This window comes from Nesoenas mayeri (assembly GCF_963082525.1).
Source record: "Nesoenas mayeri genome assembly, chromosome: 18".
Taxonomy (NCBI): Eukaryota; Metazoa; Chordata; class Aves; order Columbiformes; family Columbidae; genus Nesoenas; species Nesoenas mayeri.
The window spans coordinates 7,710,678-7,730,482 of NC_137566.1; the positions used below are offsets into that span (position 1 = coordinate 7,710,678).

The 19,805-nt window shown below is 54.3% G+C and overlaps 3 protein-coding genes across 3 annotated transcripts; 1 reads left to right on the top strand and 2 right to left on the bottom strand.

Moving 5' to 3' along the window:
* Positions 1-460: 460 nt before the first annotated feature.
* Positions 461-2,923, top strand: ENDOG (endonuclease G). The gene is made up of 3 exons (XM_080355755.1): positions 461-984; positions 1,554-1,663; positions 2,188-2,923. Exons 1-3 carry the CDS (start codon positions 484-486, stop codon positions 2,471-2,473), a joined length of 897 nt encoding a protein of 298 aa, XP_080211881.1. The 5' UTR covers positions 461-483; the 3' UTR covers positions 2,474-2,923.
* A 413-nt stretch (positions 2,924-3,336) lies between these two features.
* Positions 3,337-8,708, bottom strand: LOC308047537 (putative methyltransferase C9orf114; the record flags this gene model as incomplete). The annotated part of the gene is made up of 12 exons (XM_080356107.1): positions 3,337-3,639; positions 3,824-3,971; positions 4,512-4,614; positions 5,276-5,374; positions 5,740-5,812; positions 6,407-6,537; positions 6,778-6,827; positions 7,105-7,194; positions 7,820-7,979; positions 8,294-8,413; positions 8,535-8,577; positions 8,667-8,708. The coding sequence occupies 12 exons, from the start codon at positions 8,706-8,708 to the stop codon at positions 3,565-3,567; spliced, it is 1,134 nt and encodes a 377-aa protein (XP_080212233.1). The 3' UTR covers positions 3,337-3,564.
* Positions 8,709-10,474: 1,766 nt separating this feature from the next.
* Positions 10,475-17,708, bottom strand: KYAT1 (kynurenine aminotransferase 1; the record flags this gene model as incomplete). Its single annotated transcript, XM_080356108.1, has 13 exons — positions 10,475-10,543; positions 10,768-10,854; positions 11,109-11,185; positions 11,434-11,620; positions 11,985-12,074; positions 12,333-12,409; positions 12,818-12,938; positions 13,169-13,297; positions 13,399-13,485; positions 13,859-14,008; positions 14,296-14,446; positions 15,355-15,413; positions 17,625-17,708. The coding sequence occupies 13 exons, from the start codon at positions 17,706-17,708 to the stop codon at positions 10,475-10,477; spliced, it is 1,368 nt and encodes a 455-aa protein (XP_080212234.1).
* Between the last annotated feature and the right edge of the window lie 2,097 nt (positions 17,709-19,805).

Consider the following 19,805-nt stretch of genomic DNA (forward strand, 5'->3'; position numbering starts at 1 on the left):
GTGTACATTAAATCATCTGGCCTGTAGATTACATCGCCAGGGCTGTATATTAAATCATCAGGGCTCCCTCCATCAGCATCTTTCCAGCATGTTGGTTTTGCTTTGCCTCCCCCAAATCATTGCTTTGCCTTCCCACCTCGGAGCGGTGGCTTTTCTAGAGGGTGACGCTGCAGCGGCACCGGCGGGGCTGTGACCGGGCAGGGATGTCGCCGTCGCGTCCGGCCGGGGGAGCCGCGGGCCCTCTCTTCGCCTCTCTGCTCGTTATTTTTGTACTTTCACGCTGTTCTCTAATATCTCCCAATAAACTGGGTTCTTTGCACACCAGGGCCGCAGCCGCTTCTCCCTCCGCCTGCCCTGGGCGCGCTCCGAGCCGCGGCGCCCTCTTGCCCTTAAAGCGGCGATGCTCCCTCGGTAGTGCATCGCTCCCCTGGCAAGCCGAGGCCCGTTTAAGCGGCGGGCGCCCCCGCGGCGCAGCGCACGGCCATGCTGCGGGCGCGCTGGCTGCTTCCCGGCGCCTCGCTGGCCCTGGGCGCGGGGCTGGGGGCGGCGCTGACCTCCCGCCGCCGGGCCCGCGGCGATGCGGAGGCCGAAGGGCTGCTGGGCCGCCTGCCCGTGGTGCCCGCCGTGGTGGCGGCCGGTCCGCCGGCGCTGCCGGGCTCGGGGCGGACGGAGCTGACCAAGTACGGGCTGCCCGGGCTGGCGCAGCTGCGGAGCCGCGAGTCCTACGTGCTGTGTTACGACCCGCGGAGCCGCAGCGCGCTCTGGGTGATCGAACAGCTCAACCGGGAGACGCTGAGCGGGACCTCCGACCGCGCCGCCTGCGACTTCCAGGAGGATGACTCGGTGCACGAGTATCACCGCGCTACCAACGCCGATTACCGCGGCAGCGGCTTCGACCGGGGGCACTTGGCCGCTGCCGCCAACCATAAGTGGAGCCAGGCGGCCATGCGGGACACGTTCTACCTCAGCAACATCGCCCCGCAGGTAGGACCCGCCGCGGGCACCGGCTGCCCCAGCCCTGGGGACCCGCAGGGAGACTCGCCCGGCCCGGGGTGGGGTGGAGGGGGCAGCCCGGAGCTGCCCGTGTTCAAGGGCAGACGCTGCTCCCTGCTGGAAACCACCTCCGAGCGGCTGCCGTGTGTTTGTCCTTAGTGTGGTTCACCAAAGAGAGTCCAAAGTGGCCAAGGTCATTCGGGGGTGCCGGATTTCCGGCTAAACCCAACAGCAGCGATCCTGCAAACACACCTGCCTGGGTGCTTCTCTCAAGCCGGAGAGCGGAGAGACGTGGTTCAGTGCAGCTCCTTGCAGGAGCAAAGTTAAACAGGGGGACAGAAACTTGCAAAAATCATGGCCTGAGGCGAATGGATTCTGTTCCTGGGTGTGCACGCCCAGACCTCGCCCTACGCAGCTTTCGAAGCTAAAGCAATAGTGGAGTTCTCTTCTGGAAAGCGCTTGGGGTGCTGCAAGGCATGTTGCTGGGCAGACGGGTGTTATTAGGCAGAACAGTGAGGACATTCCCCAGCAACTGACTGTTGCCTGTGTTGTGTTTCTAGAACCCTCATTTAAACCAGAATGCCTGGAATAACCTTGAGAAGTACAGCAGAAGCTTGGCGAGGAGCAACAAGAACGTCTATGTCTGCACGGGACCCCTTTTCCTGCCCAGGTAAACACAAGGGCGTGTTGTGCTGGGAAAGGGGAGCGGGCTCGGGGTGCAGCCTCCCAGCTGTTCCTAGGCAGAGTGATCTGCTGAGACCCGCTGTGCACAGGGGTTCTGTGGAAAGCTACTTAGGATTGGGATTATTTTTAGTATTTCCTGTTCAGTTGATGTTTTTGTAAGGATGGGTTTCTCGAGCTACAACATAACCAAGCCACTTTTGTTTGCAGTGCTTAACAATCTTGTAGTAGTAGATGACTAGATTATTAGATTTACAGATTAGACTGCAGACCCATTCACTGCAGAATGAAGCTGCTACGTTTTATTTAATGAACTATTTCGCCACTTAAGAGCATACCTGTATTTGCAAAGACCTTCCTGTAGCGCTGAGGAGCAGCTGTCACGCGTTGAAATCTCTTCAGCAGCAGGAAATAGCTTGGAAAGGCTGTTAGAGAGATGGCAGGGAGGGGATTTGGGGGAGCAGACCCAGTACACAGCTCAGCCTCACCCTGTCAACATTGCTGTTGGTGCAGGATGGAGCCCGATGGGAAGATGTACGTCAAGTATCAGGTGATTGGGAAGAACAACGTGGCCGTCCCCACCCATTTCTTCAAGGTGCTCATCCTGGAAAAGGAGAGCGGGGAGATCGAGTTGCGCTCGTATGTGATGCCGAACAGCCCTGTGGATGAGAAAATCCCCCTGGAACGGTTCCTGGTTCCCATCGAGAGCATTGAGCGTGCCTCAGGGCTCCTCTTTGTCCCAAACATCTTGAAGAGAACAAGTAACTTGAAAGCCATCACAGCTGGAAACAAGCGTTGAACCATGATTAAACAAATCCAGGTATCCCCTGGGAAGGGACTCACAGCAGTTGTCCACAGAATAATAGTTTTCTTGTGCAATTTTAAATGTGGGAAATAATCAAGGCAATGCTTCCCTTTACCTTTCCCCTTGTTCTGTGTGACAGTGACACACACACAGCAGGTCCCAAGGGCAGGTCCTGCAGAAGGCTCCTGGGCACTTGGCACCATCATAGATCTTTAGAATTTTCCCCTCATCTGCAGTACTGAGCGTACCCCCGTGATTGCTCCGTTTGAGTTGTGTGGGGCTCATTAAGACACAAAGGGAAGTTACTTCATTTCTGCTATTTAGCAGGGAAGGATGGGAGCAAGACAGGCAAGGGGGAGGAAAGGTGAGCTTCCTGCCTTTCTGTGGCCAAAGGATTGTATGATTGTTTTCTTTCAGAAGATGGTTTTAACAGTAAAGTTTTGAAACCCCAAAGTATTGGTTGTTTCTTATCTGCTCTTCCCAAAGCGCTGGATATCGCAGAAGGAGGGGGGAGGACAGAGCCAACTTTTCCAGCTGTTTTCCTGTTTGAGCAGAGCTTAAGGCATCACAGATGGAGCCAGACTGTCCCAAGCTGTGCTGATGTGCTTTAGTGCTGAGGCCCAACTGAAGCTCTGGCCCTTCCTGCTGTTGGGAAGGACGAAGCCTTTGAGGTGAAAGGTGGGATGAGGGAGTCAAGATCACTGAGACAGGAACAGCTTCTTGGCATAAGGATTAAGTTTTGATTCATTTAAATCTGAAGGCCCCATGGCTGCAGAGGCCAATGCCCATCCCCTTCACCAAGACAAACAGATTTCAGGGCAGCTGAGCTTCCACACTGCTTTATTCCCCACCCCAGACGTCTGAATTGCCAAGAACTCATCTGCTGCCAGGCTTGTTGCAGCTGCAGAGTCCTTGGCTGGACCATGCAGGCAGAAAGGTGCAGCCTTGCTGCTCCCAACAGCAGCCAGACACTTGGTCTGGTGGCACTGCCAGCTTTCGTCCCGCTGTGTCTTGGCCCCACGTTTGAAGAGCCGCTTCCCTGAAACAGTCCTCAGCTGACAGCAAGGTCAGTGGTTTCCCTTCCCTCAGCTGTCGCTGGGCGTCTTCACAGCCTTATCGATGTGGGGTCTCAGCGCAGACAGAGAGATCAGCAGCGCTTCCTGGAACAGAGCAGGCAGCAGTCAGAACCGCGGCTCTCCGAGGAGCACTGGGCAAGCCACCGCTCCCTGCTGAGGTGTCACCGTGGGGAACAACACGTGGACCACCTGTGTCACCGCCAGAGGCAGAAACGCAGCACTGCCCTGTGCACGCAGGCACCGTGCCCCACCACGTTATCAGTCCTACCTCAGTCCGGATGGTTCTGCTGCCTTGGCTGGGACAAGTGTTCAGGTAGAAGTCAAACAAGACGCTTGGGTCAGTGACCTCCAGGTTTGGGTCCACATCAACCCCAGCTTCCAAGCCCTCAAGACCTCCAAACACGACAAGGGCATGCCTGGGGAGAGCAGAGGGACAGGGTGAGGGGGAAAACTGGCTCTTACCTACCCCTGTACCAAGGCAGATGTTACAAGGTGTACACACGAGAGCTGTTCGTGTGCCTTGAACCTTCAAGGGGATTAAGAATTGGCTTCACACAAACAGTTCTCCTTATCTGCAAGAAGCAGACTCATTTCTTTTGTTCAGGTATCCAGGTATGTGTTCAATCCCCTCTGTGTCTCTTGCTGACAACAACCATTGCAGCCCCCACCCTAACAAAGCCCCAGAGTGCTTGGCCAATGCAACATTCCCTGCTACCAACTCCAGAGAAACAGGTAAGGCATTTGGCCCTGTCCTGGGGTATTCCCCCAGCTTCTGGGATGCAGAGAAATGTGCCTTGATGTAAAAAGGAGCAGCAGAGCACGGGAGGGAGCCTGTAGGTGAGTCTCGCACTTTAATGTAGGAGTGCTCTTGCCTGGGAGAACACCAAGGGCACGGTGCAGCTCTGCTGCTTGCACCAGCCCGCCCTGGGGGCTCGGAGTGCGGCCAGGACACGAACCTGAAGGAGGGGAGAGTGGCCTGGTCCACAGAGCTGCCCCTCTCTGAGGTCCCAATAGAGAGATCGTAGCCTTCCTTGAACGGGCACTCTGAAAAGACAGCGCCTGGGAAACAAACGCAATATGGAATTATTCCTGTGGTGCCCTCACCCACGCTGTGTGTGCTTTCTGGACAGCCCAGAACACTCCCCAGGTGAGTGGCAGCAGCAGCAGCAATTGCTCTTCAGGGCCACGAGTACATCAGGAGACAGACAATGATTCCTACAGAATTCCCTTGCTGCAGGAATCTCTGGCACCTTTCTCAACTGCAGCAGCTTTTCCTCCAAGCTTTAATAGGTGCCAGGAGCTATTCCTTGACCAATGGAGGTCAAATCAATCAGAAGACAGGAAAAGGATTTTGCAGGGCTCCTGAGCTCAAATGTTACTGCTGGCTTTGATGTGAATGAGCAGGAGGTCCTTATCGTGGAAATGGAGATGTACTGGCTGGAGATGGAGAGCACCAACTCTCGTCTCCTTCTACAACATGGACATTTGGCACAATGGTGAGTGGAAGTCCAGGGCAGAGTACTGGTGGGTGACTGGGGTGATTTACACCCCTAGCTTTAGCCCTTACATTTGATTGCCATGTGGCTGCCAGCTGCACGTGTAAGCTGCCTTTGAGACAAAAGAGATTTCAACCATGTTAATGTGTGCTCAGACGTGCAGCCAGTAAGCCTGAAATTAGTGTGGAAGCCCAGAGAGAGCGGAGAACACTGCAAATACTTACTCAAGCAGGAGGCGAGGCGGACGCTGTAACCCCAGTACAAGCCAGACACCGTCCGAGGGTGGTGTGAGGACACCACGGTGCCTTTCCGCACTTTGGCTTCTGAAAGGGATGCAAAGAGATAAACAACCCCCATGGTCTCCTAGTGGCAGCTGGGTTTGACCAGCTGTACAAGGCAGCTTCTCCCAGGGTAGAGCACCAACTTGGTGTACAACCAAGAACTGCACTTTGGAGCACCTTCTGGAAAGCGTGCAATTATGTCTGGGCTGTTTATTGTTGGTCAAAGAGCTGCCGGTTCTTTCCAGTTAATTAGGGAGGTATGGTAAGGGTGTTATTAAGTCTGTGTGTGATGGGAACATGCAGAGCTGTTGGCTACCTTCAAACATGGATAATCTGAACGGTGGCACACGGAAGAACCAGCTCCTGCGGGACTGAAGTTCAGGGATGCTCATGGAGCAGTGGATTACCTGGCTTCTGGGGTTCCTCCAGGCGCACGGTGACTCGCAGACCAGGGTTGAGCTGCCTGTCGATCTGCACCTCCTGCAGTGACAGCCACCATCAGACACTCTGCAAATACTGGGGAAGGTGGGGAAGGAAGGGAGCCCTCTGGGGAAGTGGATCTGTTCTGGCCTGGAGCTGCCATGAGGAGCTCTACAATCATTGTTACTATCAGGCATTGGAACAGGCTGCCAGGGCAGTGGTGGAGTCACCATCCCTGGGGGGGTTTAAAAAACATGTAGATAAGGTTCTTAGGGACACAGTTTAGAGGCAGACGTGGCAGTGTTGGGTTAATGGTTGGATGTGATGATCTTTTCCAACCAAAACGACTCTATGATCAGAGCTGGTGAGTGCAGTGCAGAGCAGGCTCAGGGTGACTTGGGTCTCAGTCTGACTTATTTTGCTGCTCAAAGGTTCAACTCCAGCAGTGAAGCAATGACATGCTGGAATGGTCAGCCCTGCCAGGACTTGGAAGCTACAACCATTAATGAGCCAGAAGGGACAAGACAGCAACAGCACTAAACCCCACGCCAGCCAGCTATGGCCTTTAGAAACCCAGCAATACCCACCCTGCCTGCTTCAATCCACCAGAGGCACAGGGGAAATGAGTTTGGGATCTGTGGGTGACAGACATACCTTCCTCATCCCACAGTTAACAAAAGAGCCCCTGCCTGGCTTAGTTGGCCGGTCCAACACTACACCTTCTCGGTACTCCGAATCCTCGTCCACCCGCATGTGGTGGGGGCTGTCCAGGGGGTTGAGCAGCCCTAGAACAGCACAGATGAAAACAATTGCTAAGAAGACAGTACAAACTGTGGGATAACAGGTGAAAGTACAACTGCTCTGCTGTCCCCTCCCTCTCTGGTCCAGTATACCAGAGCACAGCACCTTGCCTGTGCTCTGAAGTGGGGAAAAGTTATTCAGTTCTGGGCATCCCATGGAAAACAAGAGCCAGAGCTCAGGAAGGGGGACCCAACAGCTTGGGACAGAGACAGCTGCATCCTTACCTGCAAACTGCAGATCCTCGTGTTTTGGGAAAAAGGATTTCCTCAGGTACCTGTTACCAGAGAAAGTTGAAACGTGAAAACAGTTATTTTTGTGGAATCCAACCCTCCATTCTAGCCCTGCATTAACTCAAAGGCACCTCCAATTCTCAATATACCTTTAAGGTAGCATGCAGTTTGCATCCTGCATTCACTGCTGTTGTTTCAGTTAAACAATCAGATCCTGCATAATTGTGCAACACAGACAGTTTGGCCCGTGCTCCCATCACCTCTGGCATGCGATACCATGGCAGTCAGTTCTGATGCACAGCCTGATCATGGTGCACTTACTGAGGGCACTCCAAGTACTGCAGGATCCGAGCCAGCTGCACGCAAGCCTTGCCTCTCCTCCCGATTCCTTCAAAGTCCCCCTCCACAGTCCTGAAAGAGAAAGGAAGCAGCTTGTGAACTCAGCACGAGACCGTACAGCCCCAAATGGTCAAGTCTACAGAAGACCAAGCTTTGCTACTTAATCTGAAAATAGCAGCACGCCCTCCCTCCACCCCAGGAAATACATGGGCCACCTTGTAAAAGGGCTACTCCAGAGGTAGAGACTTAACAAGTCGTATTTGGAACCCTCTGTAAGCCAAATGCCTTTTGCAGCATTTCTTTTTTTTAATCTCTATGTGTTGACACAACCTAGCAGGTGGATGCGCTGAGCTGGACGCTACAGGATTGCACAGCAGGTGAGAAGCTGAAGGAACAGGAATTCATCTTCCATAAGGGTATAGGTACACCCTGTCCCTCCACAGCAAGAGTATAGGAAGACTTGACCTCCTACTGTTTTTGTTGTCCGCATACTGGGATAAACGATCTTAATTGCCAGGGCAGTTAAGTCAACATCTTTGCCCAGTGGCACAAAAGTCCTACTAATCCTGGCAGCCCAGAGAGGCTGAAGCATTCGCTTGAGAACACACAGTTCTTTTCTGGTCTCGGCTTAATAAGACTGAAGAAGCAGAATGCAGAGAGGAAATGCTTTCTGCAGAAGGTGGTGGCTCCTCCTTACTTTACATCTTCTCCGTGCTCGTCAAACACTACGATCTCATCCACGCAGAAGATGGCACAGGCCCGAGCGATCTGTCCGGCGAGGTACGTGCGCAGCTCCAGCGACTGGGCGTTGTTGAGGATGGAGCCCGGCAGGGCCACGCTCAGCGTGTGGTGCCGCCCTGGGGAGCAGAGCGCGGTCAGCAGAGCCGCAGCGCGACAGCCGCATGCACGGCGCTTTATTCACCGTTTCAGCTGTAGTTGTGGTGGGAGAAACGGGCAAACTTTGTTTCTTAGATTTTTGTAACCACAGGTTTGCTCTTAAGCTCTCACGAGTGCTCATGGCAGCGTGTTTGTGCCTGTTTATGCACTTGGATTGATCTATATCGGATCTATGAAGTCGTGTGGCACCTTTCCTAGGAATATGTAAAACTGACTGGCTTTTAACGACCCGAGTTCTCCCGGCTCTTTCAACCCAGCCCCACAGCAGCCTCACCTTTATCCTCCTTCTGCTCCTCCTGCTTCTCTGCCTGTTGTTCCTCCAGCTCCTGCATCCGCTGCTTCTCCAGTTTCTTCAGGAGCTTCATCTCCTTCCATTTCTTCTTCTCGGCTTTCCCTGGAGAGGAGAACAACGAGCTTGGAACAACGCGCCCTGACCGCTCAGAGCGGGGAGCACACGGGCTAGGGCTGCACCCCGGTTTGCCTGCCTGCCCGCCCTCACGGCGGCCTGGCCTTACTCTCCTGCTTCCAGCGCCGCCAGTCCACCTTCCTGTCCGGAGCCTGCGGGAGAGAGCGATCGTTACGGCCGCGACCGCCGGGGCCCCGCAGGGGCCGCCCCGGTAACCGGGAAACCGCCGCGCCAGCCCCACCTGCAGCGCCTTGGGCCGCTTGGCCGCGCCGCCGTCCGCCATCTTCCGCCCACGTGCCGCGGCCACGCCCCCGCCGGGCGGTGATTGGCTGGAGAGCGCAGGGGCCCGCCCACAATGGGGGCGGAGGGCGGTGTCACGTGAGCCAATGGCCAAGCAGGAGGCGGGGCCAGGGTTTAAATCGCCCGCGCGGGATGCGAAGCTAAGCAGGCGCTGTCCTGGTCTGCGGGGGAATGGGTGACCCGGGGGGCACTGCGGGCGCGGGTAAAACACGGGCGCCTGGGCCTGGGTGTATTTGCACAAGCGCTGTGTGCGTGGTGAAGGATGGGGAGATGCGCCCCGCCCCTTGCGGGGTGTGTCAAGTCCTAGAGCCAGAGCCCACGCACATGGGGATGTTGCAAGTGATCTTTATGCTAAATATTTAATCTCGTGGTTGTTTATCTGTTTCGGTGGTTGCAGCTTTCCCAGTATTTGGCATGTGTGTGGGTGCAAAAGAGTCTTCAGCAGCACCCTCACCCACCCAGGCTGTGCAGGCAGGTGAGAGCAGATGTGTCTCCCATGGGCGAAGGCAGCAGGTGGTATTTGTCCCCCTCCATCGCCCCTGCGGGTCGGTGCAGCTCTCGCTCCAGGGAAATCGGTCCCACCAGCTGCAGCCCAACACAGAAAACCTGCAGAGCTGCTGCTCGCCGGCCTGGGTGGGACGAGCAGCCACCACAGCGGGATGCAATGCAGATGTTGCACAGGTGGCTGCCTTAGCCTTGTAATCATTACAGAGACACTTACTCTTTAATAAGTGCAATAATTACTCTTTAATAATTTAACAGCCATAAATACTTATCGCACAGTCCGTTGCACGTAGCTCCTATGTGACTGCTGATGCAGGTTTACATTCCTATCCAGGTTAAAATTGAGAATGATGCAAGAATTAACTTTCAAAACGCTGCTTACGTTGCCCTACCACCCAGCAGCCCGGCGGGTGGGAGGCTGCGGGGCCAGGAGCACCCCTGGGCCACCGTGTCCTTCCTCCTCAGCCCCTGCTTATGTGTGTCAAAGGCCCGAAGGTTTTGCTTTGCAGCCTGTGCGGTGCTGCTGAACCCTGACGAAGCACCAGGGATGGTTTGGGCTGCACTGGGAAGGTTTGGCAATAACTGAGTGTTACACAAAAGCCTATTTTCTTGGGGGGAGCCAGTTACCAATTCCGCAGTCGCTCTCCCCAGAGACGTACAGAAAAGAAGAAAAGGGAAAACTGTTAATTATGGGAAATAGCATTTTGCTGGGTTTATAATTTTCAGGATCATCAGAATCAACCTACTGACGAGTGGTGATACTGCACGTTCCCATGGGGAATGTAGGTGCTGGTGGAAATGCTGGCCTGTGTTCTGGGGTACATGAGTGGGTATGTGGAGCAAGACAAGTCAGTAACCCCTAAACAGCCTTAAAAGTAAGTCCTGAAACACGTTTTCAGAATCTGGTGGTGGAAAAGACCCCAGGAGTGAACCTTACCTTGTGTCTTCCTGATGTATCCCAGAAACGATTAGCCATGTCTTTAAACATAGTAAGAAGATACATCAAGTACTGGCAGCACATGTGAAGACCCGTGTTTTGCAAGGAACAGTGCAACCGTTTCACAGTGACAAAAAGTGTCCCCCAGACCCTGGGCCTGGCAGACCTTAACCATTCATCTGACAGAAAATGTAGTTGAAAGAACAAAAATAAGGATGTATCAAAGTCTGTAGCCAAGCAAAGGAAGAGGAGGAAGAGCAGCCATGGCAGGTGAGGACCAAGACAGCCTGGCTTTCTCTCCGGTGTGCTCAGGGACTGATTTTCTCCTGTTTCCATTTTTGCAATATGTCATTTGCTGCCTTCAGTGTAGCGTCCTCCTAAACAGATACCACAGGTTTGGTCAGCAGCTTCCAGCCAAATCCCCTTTCCCTTCACTGCAGTCATCGTTTACAGAAAAATCCCATTCTCATTCTGGAACATCACAACCATCTGCAATGCCACCACTCAGGCTCTAATGCATTTCTTCTTGCATTTATCTCATGAAACCAGCCCTGATTATTACTCCCACCCTCAACTCCCTTTACATCGCCACATATCTCACCTTTGCAAAGCAGAACCGGATGAAATGGCTGTAGTCGTTCTTGTGTGCCCTGCAGTAGAAACTGGAGAGCGGGATGGTGGCGAGTCCCTGGGAAGGGGAAATGCGTGGAGCTTCCACTTACTGCTGGGAAGTCTCAGGGATGGGCTCGTAGATGCCCGTGGTGCCCTGTTTGCTCGCTCTGCCTGAGCTCAGCCTACCAGAGCTGAGCTCAGCTGCTGACAGACACGCTGAGCACCCCCAAGTGATCTGCCAAGACCCAGCAGTGGGATCGTGCTGCTGGATCCCACGAGGGCACAAGCACACCTGGGGCAAACACAGCAGAGAGAGGCAGATACATTTACCTTGTTCTTGACCATCCACTTTGCAAATCTGGAGTCGTAGGGCTCATCGGAGTCGGGGACATCGGGGACGTCGGATTCTGCAGGAGAAGCACAGCGATGGAGGTGGAGGCTGCTGGAGGATGTGGAGGTGGGGGCTGCTGCTGTTTGCCTCAGCCAAGCCCCAAACCCACGGCCTCTGCGAGCTCGGAGGGGAAACACGCTGTTTGTTGTCCATCCTGCTTTGGTGGTGCTTTATGCAGGTTTCTGTCCCTGCTGGTGGTACCACTCCGAGCTGCCCCCCCATCCTCAGCCCTGCTTGAGCAAAACTGCAGCCGCACAGACTCACTGAACTGGGAGATGTCTGCCACCAAGAAGTATGTGCCCTCGGGGACAATGGGTTTCATCCCCACAGCATCCAGGCTCTGCACCAGCCAGTCTCTCTTCTTCTGCAGCTCCTTGGGAAGCTGGATGAAGTAGCTTTCTGGTTTCCCGTAGAGCTCGAGCTCCCTCTGGAAACCCTGAGCCACGGCGTCCTGCGAGGAGAGAGGAACCTGATGGTCAAGGCTTGCTTGAGACCTGGAGACTTTGTTCTGATGCAATTCACAGGTGATGAGGGAGCAGGGGGGGATTTCTCATGGCATCAAGCCAAGCCCTCTGCCTCCAGCCCCCCCACATGCCCCCTTGGATATGCCAATGCAAAATAAAGAACATACCGCAGGCAGGTTGGGCTCTCCCCTTCCTCCCAGTCATGAGGTGACTGCAGGGAGAGGGGAAGGAGCCTCTCCGGGGCACTGCACATCACCCTGTCTGTGCCTTTCAGGTCAGCCATGGGCAGAAGGAGCCTCTCTCACCCCTGCTTTTGGGGTTTGGGGATTGCAGAGCCAGTTGCAGCCTTACCTGGGCAACCGTGGCACAGTGGTACACGGAGTTTTGGTGCACGGTACGGACGTGCTGCAGGAGCCGGTTGGGTCCCACCGTCCAGCCCACCTGTGGTCAGGAGAGGAGGAGGAAAGTGAGAAGTTTCTGGATACCTGCTTGGGGTCCCCTTTATTTTCCTGTGCTGGCTTCATTGTATTTTCAAAACAGAGCTATTGTAAAGCAGCTTGGGTACTTTCAGACCCTGAGGTTCAAAGCCGAGCGTGCAGCAGGAGTGTCCCCAGTGCCACGCTGTGGCAATGGGACCCCTGCCCTGAAGTGAAAGGACGGGGATGGGGAGAACAGAAAACACCACACAGGGGAATTCACCTTCCATCCAGTAACACTGAAGGTTTTCCCAGCACTCCCAATGATCACCGTGCGGTCCCACATCCCTCGCAAGCTGGCTGGCAATGAAACAAGAGAGAAATGCTGATGGCAGAGCTCAGCATCCTTGCTTCTGGTCTATATTAATAACACAGTGAGAGCTCTTTGCCCACCATAACCCACGGTGAACACCTGTGTTCACAACACATCTTTCACCTTGATGAGCCTCAAAGCACATCCCAAGCAGGCAGCCAGGTTTCTCAAGAGCATCTCTTTGTAATTAAGTGTTTTCATACACATATACCCAGCCCCAGTGGTTCCCAGAGGTGCCAAGCACCATCACCCTGCAACAACGACATGCCCAGTAGAGCTGTGCATGCAAACAGCCCGTGTAATTTCCAGGAAACCTCAGCTAAACCACCAGTTCCTTCCCTGAAGATGCTGTACCCAGAGGAGCCACCCGAGCTCAGCCAAGCCGTCCTCCGTACCGATGCGGACGTGCTCCTTCCCGTCGTACACCAGCCACTCGTACACCTCATCGCTGATGCACAGGACGTCGTGCTTCACACACAGGTCTGCGATGAGCTCCAGCTCCCCGCGGCTGAACACCTGCAGCAGGCAGGGAGCGGAGCAGAGATGTCCCTGCCTCTCTGCAATGGCTGCAGCCCTGCCTGCACCACCTCCCAAATCGGGGCAGGCAGGAACTGGCTGCAATGGTCTAATGTGGCAAAACCACTGCTAGCACAAGCTTCAAACCACCAGAAGCATGGGCGCAGTGTGTGTGAGCTGAGCACCCCAGCTGCTTTCAGAGCCAGCCACAGCAAGGCCAGAGGTGTTACCTTGCCCAGGGGGTTGTTGGGTGAGTTCAGAACGATGGCTTTTGTCTGGTCACTGAATTTGGAAGCCAGTTCAGCTGGGTCCAGCTGCCAGTCTGCACTAGACATTAATTTTCCATCTTTCGGAGCTTTCTAGGGAGAATAGAGGAGGGTCTTGGCTTGCTTTGCTACCTCTGTGTGTTGCTTACCATTCACCTCTTCCCTCCTCAAGTGCTTTGCTCCCACCCACTCACCGGTCTCAGTGGGACAAACACGGGCAGACCGCCAGCCATTTTCACCATCGGCTCATAGCAGTCGAAGAAGGGCTCAATGATTATCACCTGGAAGAAAGGGACACGTCAGCGCTCTCCTGGCCCTGCTCAGACCTTCCCTGAGGGGTGCAGAGAGCAATGGGACGAACAGGTAGTTTTAATCCTTGAATTACTGTAGTGAAGAATCTGCATGGCCTGTGGGCAGTGAAGAACACCACCTCTCAGCACAGAGGGGTTATTTTGCCTCGTGCAGGAAAGAGACAGTGCCCCGCAGTAGATATTTCTTCCTTTGGATGCTCAGATACTGGAGAATGGGGATAAAACCCTTTCTGCTTTGGAAAAGGACAATAAAAGCCAGCCTGCAGCTGCTGGCAGACCCACAGCCAAGAAGGGCTCTCCTGGGGAAAGGCTGCCTGTGCAACAAGCCCAAATCTTGGGTTACCTCGTCGCCTTCATCAACGAAAGCCTGGAAGCAGCAGAAAAGCGCCTGGTATGCCCCCACAGTCACCATCACATTGGTCATAGGATCCAGGTCTCGTCCAAGCAGCTTCCCGAAAAACTGAGCGAGGACCTTCACCAGAGGTGGGTGGCCCTGTGGGGCGAGAGGATGGGTGGGAACTGGGTTGCAGAAGCTTCCTAAATCATGGATGAGCCCTTGGAAGGGTGACTGAGCATGCAGGACATCTTCCAACCCAGCTGCTTGAAACACCCTGGTAAATCGGGGTGTTAGAGCCCTGGGTGCGGGGGGCATGGGCTGAGGCTGGGTGTGTGGTTTGCGTCATGTGGTTTGCCCCATTTATTGGTGCCTGGTGAGCCCTGAAGTGGCCAAGGCTAACGGGGAGTGAGGGGGGATTGCCGAGGAGGGGTCTGTCCACGCACGAAGGCACGAGTGTACTGGTGCAGCGTGTGGTTCTCCCCGCTGAGGGCTCTCACAGCTGCCTCCGTCAGAAAGTCCGGGGGGGGAAAGTCAGGAAAACCCTGGCCCAGGTTCACCGTGGAGTAGGTGGCAGCCAGTTTGACAAACTCCACCCTGGAGGAAAGAAAGGGAGAGAAAGAAAAGCATTTACAGTGGGTCTGAGGAGCACACCCTGCTTGCCAGAGTCCCTTTGGAAGTGAGCGAGGTTGGTGTCCTTCCCATGGAGCCATCCCGCTGATCACAGCTGGATGGGACCAAGCACAGGTCATTTCAGACCTGCTTCAATTAAAACAAGCACAAGGCATGATTGCACTGGGGGTGGTTGTAATTTGTAGTGGAAGGAAACAGCCGTTGTGGGGTCTGGGTGCATGGTCACTGATGAAGCCGCTACTGGGCAGACCAGGTCTCTGGTTTTCAAGCTCATATCAGTTCTGTAAAATTTAGCATCTAGACCCTGTGAAGGTGTAAGAGGGAAAGGCAGGCTGGACTCAGCGCTTGGCTCAAACAAGAGCCGACTCACAGGCAGTTTGTAGCTTGAAACCAGGCACAGCAAGGCTTTGGGGAAAGCCCATTTAAATCTCCTCTTCAAGCATGCAGTTTTCCCCATGTCTGTAGCTTGCAGGTTGGGAATGGCATTTGCAGCATCCCATCACCTGCCTCTCTGCAGTCCCCTTAGGCTGGGCTTGAAGCAGATGCCAGGCTGAAGCCAAACTGGGATTTGGGTGCTGCTGGGGTCATTCGAGTGGATAGGACAGATGGGGCACAACGTGCTCCAAGGTGCCTTCCCACAGGATGGTGCGGGACACCTGAGACAGCACAAAGTGCGAGCAGCAGGTGCAGAGCTGAGCCAGGGTAAAGCCTCCCAGGACAAACCTGCCCTGATGTGTTTCCTAAACAAATGTGAAGTAGCTGAGGGAAACCATGCTGCTCTGCGCTGTGTGGCTGCAGCAGAGCCTGTCTGGTGTCAGGCTGCCTTAAAACACATCTATCACCAGGGTAAACCAGGTATTCTCTTAACTCACCAGATATTCTTATCTATTCCCTCCAGCCTCCGAGCTTGCACTGGCTTTGACATTTTTGCCTGCAAAGAGAGAGAAAGTAAGTGAGTTTGAAGCTTTTACTAATGGCAATGGGGTCACATGCAAAGGGGATGTGGGCTCCCCAGGTATATTTTTCCCAATAGAAGGTGACACCTTCAGTATTGCTTCACGGGTGGTTGCTGACCGAGCTCAGAGCAGTAATGCTGATGCAGTGGATTCTGGAAGAAGCTTCAAACACTTTTTATGAAAGACCAAACAGACAGGAGCCAGCAGAGGAGGATGTTTCATTTACAAGTTTCGACAAGAATTGAGAAAACAAATGGACAAAAGAAGGGTGAGTACACTCAAACCTCATTTTCAGTTGGAATAAATCGTGGGGTCAAATGAGCTCAGCCAAGCTGTAACAGCCAGGCCAATGACCCCAGCTCTCAGCTTTCCATTGTGTCCCTTGTCCTCAATCGGAAGAACCCTCCTACAGACCACAAAATATCCCCTTTTCTTAGAAGAAAAAACTTTCTATTCCACACTACTCAAGAGGAGTAGCAGGTGTAGTATTTGATCCTACTGGAGCCCTTGGTGAAAGGAGTTGCTCTAGAAGCCAAACAAACCCCTGGTTTCTGCACCTGAAGTTCGTGGCAAAACCAGACAGCAGCTGGGGCCAGGCAAGAGGGGAGCACAGCACACGGGTCAGTCGGATGTACGGAGGTACCAAGGCACTGTTCGCCTGACATATCTAATTTCCATGTGCAACCCAACTAGGGGAAGTGGGAAGAAGGACAGTAGGAAACATTGAGGGCAAAATCGTCCTTCCAGTCGGATAAGCACAGTGGGAGAAAGTCAGATGTGCTCGATGGGGAATTTATCACAAGGATGATGAAAAGCAGCAGAGGCAGAATTATGTGACTCGACAGCGCAGGAAAAAGGTAACTAGACAGCAAAAGGACTGGAAACTAGAGAGAAATGGTGCTCAATGTACCAAGAACAGCCAGCGTGGGGACATGAGGAGGGTTTCTCTGAAGCAACGAGCTGAGAAAACAGTCGTCACCACAGCAGATAAAATGCATTTGAACAGGGATGAGGAGGGCACGTGAAAGCAGCTGAGAGGTGGGGTGCAGAGCTGGGATGTGAAGGGACAGGGTCTGCGCTCTGCCAGGATTGTTGGGGGGATTCCAGGTCAGCCCCCTCTCCCGGCTCAGCTGCGGCGTAACCCCCACTCACCTGCTCACCTCTGCCGTTCCCAGGGGGCCGCACCACAATTTGACAAGTGCCCCAAAGATATTTTGCGTTGAGGTCTTTGGATTTTTTTTATCCAGCTTCAGCCCTCTCTAGGGATCTTTGCAAAAACCTGGCAGAGCTACCTGTGTTTCAGAGGGCAGCGGCTGGACTCTGTGCTCCCCGTGGTGCCGGCAGCTGGCCAAGGGCGAGCAGAAGTCGCTGTGTCCCCAGGTCTGGGGGAGCCCCACTCCTCTCCCCCAGCCCCCTGCTTTGCTCTTTCTGCACAAGCTCATGGATATTATCATCAACAAGACCCAGTGCCTGAGCTGATTTTGGTGGGAGTAAAAGGATTTGTGGCTCGAGAAATAAAAGTTAGTTGGAGGTGAAACATTTAACAGCTCCTGGCCCCAGTTCAGAGAATTTAATGGTATTGGCAAGTGTGATGGGGGTCAGTTGGAACAAAGTGCTTTAAGCCTAGAAGTTCCCAGCTGTGAGGAAAGGCCTTTCAGGAAGGGAAATGACAAATACTTTCTTCCTTTGATGTCCCCTCCATCCCACCCCCAGCCTGAATGATGATGCCACAGGCTGCTGCGCATCAGGCTGAAGAGCAGCACAGGCTTGGGGCCACATGGCCCCCAAATCTGTTTGAGCCTGTTCTGCTCCCCAAACTGAACTCTGTGTTTCTCCAGCTGCAATCTGTCTGAGTCCCGGCTGCACGTTATTTCCTTGCTCTGCATGTTTGCGTCTCCAAGAGGGATGCTGATATTTCCTAAGCACTTTGCAACCCAAGAGACTTTAGCAGGCAAGACCATGAGATGAGGCAACCCCACAACGATCTTTCTTCTGTATGAAGGATGCTTATGAGATGTTCCCTTTAAGCAGGCCATGTGGAAATACGTGGGTACAGAGGAGATGGCACCAGTGTGGCTTTTCCTGACGTGTCCTGTCTGCCACCGCTGCCCAGTCCATCTCCTGGGCTGTGAGCTCCCCCGAGACCAGGCTACCGGCCAGGAACAGTCACGCTGGGCATTCAATACCTCGCTGGAGTACGAGCTATATCCAGCGCCGCTCTTCCTCTCCAGCAAGAAGTGACGCAGAGACGGTCCCGCTCTCCTGAGCATGCCACGGCTCCTGCTGTCTCACTGCTGCGGGCACGGACCTGCATTTCCCCCAGACACAAAGTGGAGGGGTGAGATAACCGTTCCACGGCTGCAGGGGCAAAGCAAACGCTCCATGTACCCAGGGACGAGGCAGGTCCAGACCCAAAGCTGTGGTTATTCTGCCACAGCAAGGAAAAGCGGGGAGCGAGCTGCTCTGTGTGTTGTCACTGCTACGTCAAACAATGCCAGGACTGTACTTTGTGCCCATGACACACAGAGTCAGAATCATAAGGTTAACCATGGCCTCTGCCTCCTCCAGTTCAAGTTACCCCCACTTTCCTCTGCACTGGGAGAGTGGTACAGACCCCAGTGAGAGGGTGTTCTCTGGGAATTGGGTATTCAACCTCAGCTTTCATTCGGTTTCATTGATCCAGGTATCTCTCACCTCTGCCCTTCCTCCCCTGCAGCACCTTCACCTTCCCCACCGACGGGGCTGTGCCTGGGCAGGGCTGCGGGGGCACCCGGGCCCTTGGGACTGGCAAGTGAAACAAGGGGCCTGAGGGATGTGCATTGGGCAAACCTCCTCTGCACAAACCCATCCCTTCCTCTGTGGGGGGATGCTGCTTTGGGATGCAAAGCAAATAAGCACTGGAATGAGGGGATTAACTCTCCAGGTGACAAAAGTGTGGCAGTAAAAAAGGCTTCACTGGGTTACAGAAAACTACAGAGCTGGTACAAGAGCTGGACACACGGCTCCTGCAGAGAGCTGGGTTGGGAGCTGCTGACCCAGGCTGGGGCAGGGGGCTCTTGCCTCATCCCCCCAGCCGTGAGCAGTATTTTGGAGTGGGGTCAGACACCAGAGAGTCAAAAACACTGGGAAGGGCTCAGGGAGCCTCTCACCTGGGCGGGCACGTCAGGCCGTGCTGTGCAAACCCTCCGGGGGCACCTCTCGCCTTGGCGGGGTGCACAGGACGGAGCGCGCTGAGGATTTCGGAGGTGACAGCGGAAAGGTCACCTCGGAGACCTGTTGCTCACCACCTCCTGCCCTCCAGCCAGCAGGCACCGGCCGTCTCCTCCGTCCCGCTGCTCGCCAAGTACCTCCACAGGGCTGCGCAGCCAAAAGGCTTTGAGGACAAGGGCCCCCGACCCCATCACACCGTGGGGCGCGACACCAAAATGCACGAATGCAGCAGCCAGCAAGCGTGCACATGTAGGCGCAAGGCAGTTCCAAGAAGGGATGGTTTGGGGTAAAAACTGACTTACATCAAGCTTGGCCACGCTGCCTTACGCTGCGAAAGTCCAACACAACCGCCCAGGCTGCGTTTGCGCTCATGCCGCTCTCTCCCCGGCTCCGAAATGCTGCAGCTGAAGCTGCGACTTCCTGGGAGGAGCCGCGGAGGCTGCAGGGAGGCAGGAGTCGAGTACAACTCTCGATGGGGAAAATCGTACCGGGCAGGAGGAGATGACCGGTTGCTCTCTAGATCACCGGTGAGGGAGGCGAGGGCTTTTGGGAACTGGTCCCGTCCTCCCGGGGGCTTGGGGGCAGAGCTGCCAGAGGATTTTGGCTGCTTGAGAAGATGTCTCAGCGTATTTTTTCAGATGGAGGCTCATACTGACGTCGTTATAGCGGGGTAATTTTTGTGGTATGGCTATAATTACTTTGGCATAGCAATGACAGGGAATTTCCTTTGAGTGGAGCCTTCAGTCTTTTGAAAAATGATTTTTTAAGTCAGATACTCTCAAATATTTCACCCTGTAGGCTTAATATTATTAGAGAAAAGAATGGATCACAGGTACAGAGGGTGAAGGCATCAGCATTAGGTTCATCGGAGGATAATGCCCAAATGTCCGTGATACAACCTAAAGCAGGATCCTGCAACATCATCCAGCCCCTGGGCTGTGGATGGGCAGGGGGACACCCAGCAGCCTCCGAGGGGACATTCAGTGCACGGATGCAGGAGCTGAACTCTCCATCGGCCATTTGAGAGGTGACAATTGCTGCAGTGAGATGTAGAGAGCAAATTGTCCTCTCCCAGCTTCCCTCTTCCTTTAGAGACAAAGCTTTACGTGCACCGATGAATCAGGTCGTGTAATTACCGCCTCCCTTTCACAGTAGGA

Excerpts from the sequence above, each read along its gene's own strand:
- ENDOG (XM_080355755.1), top strand. The coding sequence starts at position 484 with ATGCTGCGGGCGCGCTGGCTGCTTCCCGGCGCCTCGCTGGCCCTGGGC. Across the intron at positions 985-1,553 it reads TCAGCAACATCGCCCCGCAG|AACCCTCATTTAAACCAGAA; the intron begins GTAGGACCCGCC and ends TTGTGTTTCTAG. Across the intron at positions 1,664-2,187 it reads GGACCCCTTTTCCTGCCCAG|GATGGAGCCCGATGGGAAGA; the intron begins GTAAACACAAGG and ends CTGTTGGTGCAG.